Genomic DNA, 8,496 nt, shown 5'->3' with positions numbered 1-8,496 from the left:
TTTCTTTATTGCTTTTTCTTTTAAATGAAATGACAAAAATGTCCTTGGCAGACTTAACAGATATGGATGGAGTTAAGTTAGTTGGACCAAAATGGCAACGATGAAACCTTTTTGGATCCAGATGTTAAAAAAGAAACCTTTGGACTAAACTGGTAAAATGACCCAAACCACAGGGACTTAAATGGCAATTAACTCAAAACAAAAAGTTAATAACTGATAAAAAAAGGAGTCCAAATTTTAAAAAGTTGAACTCGACCTTTCTGAAAATAAATGGGGGCGGGCGAACTCAACCTTCTTCAAGTTAAAGGAGCCGAATTAAATCCCTATTCTCTTTCATACGACCAGTTCCCCAGCCTAAAACCCTAACTAAACCCTCCATCGGAACAACAAACACTCTGCAGGTACTCCTCTTACCCCATTTACGAACATTATTCATGTTTTCTTTTAATTCCCCCTTTCGATTTCTCACAACTCACAAACCCCTTTTCTCCTTTTGTTTCAATTCATCCTTCCTTTATTCAAATCCAAAACCCACCATTAATCACTTCCATGCACTCACCCAAACCAAACCCACAACAAGCTTCAACAAATCAAGCACCAAACAAAGCTTCACAACCCCTAAAGCATACATGAAAGACACAATCACAACCATATCAAACATACTCAGGTATTCCCCATGGGATTCTGCTCAACAACACCTTCAAACCCTCACCATCAAATGGGATTCTTACACAATCAATCAAGTCCTCAAAACCCACCCCCCAATGGAAAAATCTTGGCTTTTTTTCAACTGGGCATCTGGGTTGAGAAACTTCAAACATGATCAGTTTACTTACACAACAATGATGGATATTTTTGGGGAAGCAAGGAGGATTTCTTCAATGAAGTTTGTGTTTCAGCAGATGCAGGATAAAGGGGTTAAAGTTGATGTGGTTACTTATACTTCGATGTTGCATTGGCTTTCGAATGATGGGGATGTTGATGGGTCTTTGAAGTTGTGGGAGGAGATGAAGGAGAAGGGTGTTGGTCTGACTGTTGTTTCGTACACGGCGTATATGAAGGTTTTGTTTGACAATGGTCGGGTGAAGGAGGCGACTGAGGTTTATAAGGAGATGATTCGGGCTGGCTGTGCGCCGAGTTGTGTTACTTATACGGTTTTGATGGAGCATCTTGCTGGTTGTGGTAAGTGTGATTTTCCATATGTTAATATGTTTATTTTATTCCTGTTGATTGAATTAGGATAAGATACCTCGTTGTTGCTAGAGTTAAAATTGTCAATTACTTTTCTAAGTATTGGTGCTTTTAGTGCTGTTTACTCAAGATGACAAGCTTATGTTAAAAGAAAGAATCTAGTTAACCACATTACAAAACAAACATACGATGTTGTCTTTGGTTACGTTGTGATCCATTGGCAATCAAAAGTTGGTTTAAGATATACCTGGAGGCTTGGTTTTAAAAAGCGAGAGGCACACAAAAGCGACGAGGTCTAAAACCGAGGCCCAAAGCGCGAAGCGCAAAAGCGGTGGCTTTTCGTACCCGAGGCGCAAGCTAATTATATATATATTTTATATATCCCATAGGTTTTTAGCTTTCCCCACCAAAAATATAGCTATAAGTAAGGTTTTTGTATGATTTTAGCTGCATGTACAAGCCAAAAAACCGAAGGTACAAAAGTTAGAAGCATAAAAACGCCTCGGGTACGAGAGGCGTGCGCCTCAGGCCAAAAAAGCCCAGGAAAATCCCAAAAAAGCGCGCCTTTTTGGCGCTTCTTGTAATTACTCTAGGCGCTAAGCAAAAAAGCCCTAGGGTGTGCGCCTTGTTGCGTGTTGCGCTTAAGTGCGCCTGAGGCACGTTTTTTAAATCTATTGGCTTGTAAGTTTGTTGGTTATGTGTTGTCTGGTATCTAATGGACTTGTAAAGTCTAATTAAAAGATAATAAGAAAGCGGCTCAAATCGGTCAACTGCTTGAAACATGAGCATAGTGTATTTTTAATGCATACAACCACTTAAGTAACGATATCCGATTATTATAGTAATGATATAGTTCTGTAATCATATTTAAGGCGTAAATTATTTGTATAATTCTAAAACGATGAACAAAAAAGTGTTTCTTGTCAATCAATCTGCCCCGACCTGTACTAGAATACCCATTTTTACCAGAAGTCGTTTTGTCGTATTTAGACCCACCAGTTTTGTTACCTCTAGATATACTCATCAAGTAATTTTTTTTGAGTTTTTGAATATATCAAGCATAAGACTTTTCGTACATTAATTTCAGTTCTTGTGAAATGATTTCAGGAAAATTCAACGAAGTCCTAGACATCTTTATCAAGATGCAAGAAGCAGGAGTACAACCTGATAAAGCTGCATGCAACATCTTAGTTGAAAATTGTTGCAAAGCAGGTGAAACACGAGTTATGATGAAGATTCTTGAATATATGAAAGAAAACTCACTTGTTCTTCGCCAACCAATATACACAAAAGCTCTTGAAGCTTTAAAAACTGCAGGGGAAAGCGATGCTCTCCTTAAGGAATCAAATCGTCATTTATCTGTACATTATAAGAAGCTGGAACCCCTAGTAAATGATGCAGTGTCTGACACGTTATCCACAGATAAACACCTCGTGTTATATCTTTTGACCAGAAAGCACTTTATTGGCGTTGACTTTTTACTAAAAGATATGATGGAAAAAAACGTCTTTTTGACCGCCGAGATTGTTTCATCAGTTATTGACACATACACTGCTCATGAAAGACCTCATGGTGCTCTTTTGGCCTATGAGTATGGTAAGAGAATGGGGATAAAATTTGAGAAAATTTTGTATCTTTCTTTGGTGGGTTTGTTTATCAGGACAAATTCTTTCCCAAAGATTGTGGATATCGTCAAAGAAATGGTAAAAAGGGGAATCTTTCTTGGAGTTAATCAAAGTGCGTTGTTGATATACAAGCTCGGATGTGCAAATAAGCCTGTTTCAGCTGCGAAAGTATTTGACTTTTTGCCTGATAATGAGAAGAACACGACAACTTACACTGCTTTAATGGCAGCCTACTTTGCTTCAAGACGTACTTGTAAAGGACTAGAGATTTTTAAGAAAATGAAGGATGCTGGGATTCCTGTTGTTGTTGGAACTTATAATGTGCTGTTGGCTGGTCTAGAAAAAAGTGGCAGAGTTGTTGAGTTTGAGTATTATAGGAAACAGAAAAAACAGATGCAGAATGTTAGTTTTTTTGATAATCAAGAATCTGTAGAAGAAATGAGTTGTAACATGTTGTTTGGTAGGGATTATGCATCTTGAGACTTGAATAACTTGACATAAGTGATTTAAGGGGCACAATAATATCGCTGCTCGCCCCTTCACTGAACAACCAGACGCTAGCAGGTAAGGTTCCACTTTGTTTATACTTTATTGCGCAGTTTTTCTTGTTCTCGGTGTTAAATTGATTGCTGAAATTTGAAAAAGTCCAGATGAGTGTGAGAATTCAATTACAGTCCCCTAGAGATGAACTTCCGTAACTTGAATCCGATTTTTACCGGTCCTCTAATTCCTTCTTGGTTCGTCCAATTTTAGGTCAGTTTCTTATGGTACCATTGCTAAAGTTACTAGTTAAAGGCATATGAACTCACAGGCGGTTTTATCACCTATGCCACAAATTGGTCGATTTGCAGTTCCTGTGCAGCCAAACCAGACGCACCCTAGCTATGCATTTGAACAAAAGGCAGATGCAGGCTCGGTTTTACAGGCTGGAGCTAATCCTTATGGTGCTAATGTTTACCAGCCATAAAGACCTGAGAATCCGGTATGCAGCTCCCTGAGTAGATGCAGCAGCAGGTACAGTCCGCGTTAGGTCAGCCGCCTTCTGATTTTGATGCTGATGCTGATAAGAACGAACGATATCAGTCAACGCTGCAGTTTGCTACGAACCTTTTGCTCCAAATACATCAGCAGCAGCCATCAGGGCAAGGGAGTGGAAGTGGTTCTCTTCACTAAGGTATTACCAACTACCAAGCCCATGTATTCTTTTTTAAATTTTAAATTAAAATGAAATTATGTTTGATTGATTCGTTTATCTAGAGGTCATTAGAATAGTTTCAGAGTAGATTTAGAGGTGTGTCAATAGTTGTCCTTATAAGATGTTGCATATAAATTCTTTGTTAAGTGTAAAGGATTGATACCATGGCAAGTGTAGTTAACCTTTTTTTTAAAATTTTTTTAAATGTACTTGTTTGCTGGTTTTCAGATCATAGATAGTTTTATATGTAAATAAGTCACTGAAGATATGATATACATGGTCTTCTTTTCTAGAGCTTGAGATTTCTACAAAGACAGCTGATTTTCATGATCTTAATCAGCCGTGCGTTTCATTTTCTGTTGTATATTTGGGGTGATGTATGAATTATATACACCTCTGTTTTGCTCTAGATCCTTAAAGCCTAATACTTTTGTGTATACGTGTGTGTTGTACATTTTAGTAACAAAATAAATATAAAACAAGCAGAGACATAAAAAAAATAGAACTTAAAGCCTACTTGTTAGGTATTAGTAGCGTGTGATTATTAGTGTTTTGAGGATTTCAAATTTATCAGGGATGAGAATACGGCATACATCGATTATGCCAGACTGGAGGATGCATCAAAGGCCCTTAAAACGATGAACGGAAGGTATAAAGGTGGAAGTGTGCTTCGTGTCGACTATCTAAGATCCCAGTCAAAATGAGTTACTGACAAAATATAGGCATTGCAAGTTTATATAACCGTACATATTTTATCATGTTTGACTAATTGACTTCCTATGTATTACAGGACCCAGGTCATGATTTTCGTGATGTGAAGGAAGGTCAATATTTTAGAAGTATGGTCCCTCTTGATTCACCTTGGTTACCACCAGATGCTGTTAATCCTTCATATAACGGTGCCAAAAGGCAGCAGGTTATACCGTAGTTCTAGTGTCTTTATATTAACTACCAAATTATACATGCACTGTTGTAATCGTTTTTTGTTCTCATTTTACAGTATAACATGCCCTTAGAAGGGAATGAAGATCAACCAAGTAATGTTTTGGTAATTTCATATCCTCCTGTTGTGCATGTTGACGAACATTAGCTACACAATGCCATGATTTTATTTGGAGAGATTGAACTACCCTTGTTTTTAATATAAATAAATAAAACAAAAAATCTAATTTTTTTGAACGGCTAATTTTTCCCCTTAAATACTTACACCTCTCAAGGATTGAACCTCCTGTTGTGCATGTTGACGAACAGATGCTACACAATGCAATGATTTTATTTGGAGAGATAGACAAAATTCCCACCCGTGGGGCGGAAAAGGGTTGACCCGGTTCTGACTATATTTGGCGAGGCGTTATTGCTAAGGGTGGAACTCCTGTTTGTAATGCTCGTTGTGTTCCTATCAGAGAGTGGGTTGGATACGATATGTAAGTGATTTTCTCATTACCGAAACAGTGTTGCATTCTGAAAACTGACGGAACATCTTAACGTTTGTGATTTTGAAACTGCAGCCCTGAAGTTGTTAATTGCTCAGCACTATACAGATGCTGTTGGATTCGATATTGTTTCCTTCTTGCCCGATAGTGAAGAAGATTTTGCTTCTTATACAGAATTCGTACGCTACTTAGGTGACAGAAATCGGGCCGGGGTTGCTAAGTTTGATGATGGAACCACTTTGTTCTTGGTCCCACCTTCTGAGTTCCTTTCAGAAGTTTTGAATGTATCTGGGCCTGAACGTTTGTATGGAGTCGTTTTGAAGTTCCCTCAACATGCCTCAACCTCAATTTATTGATAAACAACAAGTGCCTTCTCAAAATGAGTATAATGTTGTTCCCAGTGGGGAGAAGGTGCTGCAATTTGATTATAGTGGGGTCCCACATGATGACTTGAAGTCAAACCCGAAGTCAACAGGTCCATCTCATAACCCCTTGGCTCCCCCTCCCCCTCCCACAGCTGTCTCCGCTCCTACCCTGCAAACTGGGCTTGCTTTAACACCTGAACTTATTGCAACCTTGGCTTCTTTAGCCAAAGGTAATTTTAACGATCAGCAACCATCGGCAGTGGGTCCCCCTAATGAGAGACCACCTTGGGAATATGAACCGGAACTGTCCAACAATACATTTCATGGTCAGCCACCAATCCTTCCCGGGCATCAGGGTTATCAGTCAAACATGGTCAACAACGCTCATTTGACCGCCTCAGGCAACTTCCCTCCTATGCAAGATTATTCTTTCGGTATGCCACAACACGATGGGGTTCCGTCACCTATGCCACAAAGTGGTCAATTTGCAGTTCCTGTGCAGCCAAACCAGCAATATCTACCCAATATCCCACAGGAGACGCACCCTGGCTCGGTTTTACAGGCTGGAGCTAATCGTTATGGTGCTAATGTATACCAGCCACAAAGACCTGAGAATCCGGGTATGCAGCTCCCACTCTCCACTATAGATATACCTGAGGTGGAAAACGCCACACACTCTCCACTAAGAACTGATAAGAATCAGGGTCTCCTGCAACAAGCTCTCCTAGAACTGGAATAACTGGCAATAAGTGGTATTCATACCCGATGAATAAGCAAACTAGTAGATATCAGAGTCAAAAAAAAAAAAAAATTATAATTAAAAACTACCACTCTGAGAAAAGAGTCCACTGTTGACTTTAAAAAGTCAAAACATAATATATGCATCTTTTGAAAAAAAAAATCAAGAATGTGTCTTTATATATTCTTTTGCTTTAACTAAAAAGAAATTGCCAATGATTTAAAAGTTACAAACCTAATATGTACAGTAATTTGCTTGACACACAATCACATGTTGAGTAATTTATCATGTTCAAAGTTACAAACTTAATAGTACTTATAGTTGCTCGTGTCATGTGTCACACATTGGCCTTGTTCTTTTGCTCCTATGATCAGAATCCGCAGGTGGAGGAGCAAGACTTACGACCGATGAACCAGAAGTCCAGAACTGGCAAAGAGCATCATGCATTCATGAAGATTTTGGTCATCCCCAGCTGGAGTCAACACCTTAAGGCTTAGAACCACAATTCATTAGGTTTTCACATCAGGGACTATACCCATTTGCTTTTAAGCTGCCTTTTTTACTCATATGACGTGTATGAAATAGAAGTGTAAATAAGGGTAAAAGTTAGATTTACAAATAGCTTCCTGTAAAGAAAAAGAGGTATGTTGGGTAAATGGTACCATCATTCGGCATAGTCAAAATTGGAATTAGAGGTTGTGGCGCTCCGGTATCCCTGCCATTAAATTATCAAAAAACACAAGGCTAAGCAACAAATTTTAACAGTTGAAACTACGGAAGTTATTTATAATAAACACAACAAAATAAACTCACTACACCACCAAAAACCTAAAAAAACCCTTAACAACCCCCCCCCCCCCCCCATGACCTAAACCCCCCACCCAAGCTAAATGCTAAAAACTAAACCTCCCAAAATACCTAAAAATATTTTTAAAAATCTAAAAAACACAATTTTTATTTAAATCGCTATTTTTAGTAGCCAATTTTTTTTTATTTTTTTAATAATGAAAACTAGTGAATTTTCCATAAAAACTATTAATTTTTTTTTGTGTGTGTTTTTTTAGATTTTTTTTTAGCTATTTTTAGTAGTGTTCACATTGGTTTTCGCGGTTCTCGCAATAAAGGGTGGTTCCTAAAGAATCCTTCTCTATATATATATATATATATATATATATATATATATATATATATATATATATAGGGTAGGGTTTATGCGAGAACCACCTTTATTGCGAGAACCGGGAGAACCAATGTGAACAAGAGGGCAATACTGTAAATACATAATAAAATTGAGATTAAGCGTCTCCTCCTAAACATCTCCTCCTAAACACCTGACATCCTCCTCATAAACACCCACGTCTGACACTCCTGGACTTCAAAATTCGTCATCTCAGTTCACTTCCGTCACTCCAGATTCTCCAAAATTCATCATCTGTCATCTCGATCTTACCATTCATCCTTTATTCGTAGTATGTTCGATATTAGAGCACAAATAAAAGAATTATCGATCATATATGCGAAATTAGGGCAATAAAAATAAAATCATTGAAGATTGTGGCATAATTAGGGAGAATTTGAAGAACAAATGTCCAATGAACTCGCTTGTTGTCAGAATATCCAGCGTCATTATACCATTCTGTGAATTTGTAAGTTTATACACTCTGGTTTGCACGTTTATATGTTAAAATGACGCTTAATGGTCGATTCAGATCTTTTATATGTGAATATGAGGCTTATATTTTAGTTTCATATATGCATTAGTGAAAATGGTGTGATGTATATAATTTTTTAGGGATTAGGGGCGATTGTTGTGATAGCACGATCTATAATGTGGTATTTATGTGTTTTTTGTATGTAGTTTTGTTACTGATTAACGTTAAATATGATTGGTGGTAATACGAAATTCAATTTATCAAGGGTTAGGGTTTTTTTATTGAAGCAAACCTGT

The 8,496-nt window shown here is 37.7% G+C and overlaps 1 protein-coding gene across 7 annotated transcripts; it reads left to right on the top strand.

Moving 5' to 3' along the window:
• The first annotated feature begins 268 nt into the window (after nucleotides 1-268).
• On the top strand, nucleotides 269-7,231 carry LOC110908301 (pentatricopeptide repeat-containing protein At2g01390). Of its 7 annotated transcripts, none has more exons than XM_035982692.1 (9): nucleotides 269-1,182; nucleotides 2,299-3,380; nucleotides 3,467-3,569; nucleotides 3,668-3,990; nucleotides 4,802-4,927; nucleotides 5,012-5,059; nucleotides 5,263-5,435; nucleotides 5,520-6,429; nucleotides 6,923-7,231. In XM_035982692.1, exons 1-2 carry the CDS (start codon nucleotides 435-437, stop codon nucleotides 3,294-3,296), a joined length of 1,746 nt encoding a protein of 581 aa, XP_035838585.1. In that variant the 5' UTR covers nucleotides 269-434; the 3' UTR covers nucleotides 3,297-3,380; nucleotides 3,467-3,569; nucleotides 3,668-3,990; nucleotides 4,802-4,927; nucleotides 5,012-5,059; nucleotides 5,263-5,435; nucleotides 5,520-6,429; nucleotides 6,923-7,231. The 7 variants fall into 7 exon arrangements, with proteins under 7 accessions (XP_035838585.1, XP_035838583.1, XP_035838588.1 ...); XM_035982690.1 differs by lacking the exon at nucleotides 6,923-7,231 and adding an exon at nucleotides 4,586-4,660 and having other exon boundaries at nucleotides 5,520-6,731; XM_035982695.1 differs by lacking the exon at nucleotides 3,467-3,569 and having other exon boundaries at nucleotides 3,570-3,990.
• The last annotated feature ends 1,265 nt before the right edge of the window (nucleotides 7,232-8,496 follow it).

The sequence above is a fragment of the Helianthus annuus genome, chromosome 14 (genome assembly GCF_002127325.2).
Source record: "Helianthus annuus cultivar XRQ/B chromosome 14, HanXRQr2.0-SUNRISE, whole genome shotgun sequence".
In the NCBI taxonomy this organism is placed as follows: Eukaryota; Viridiplantae; Streptophyta; class Magnoliopsida; order Asterales; family Asteraceae; genus Helianthus; species Helianthus annuus.
This window is presented reverse-complemented; position numbering and strand designations above follow the sequence as displayed.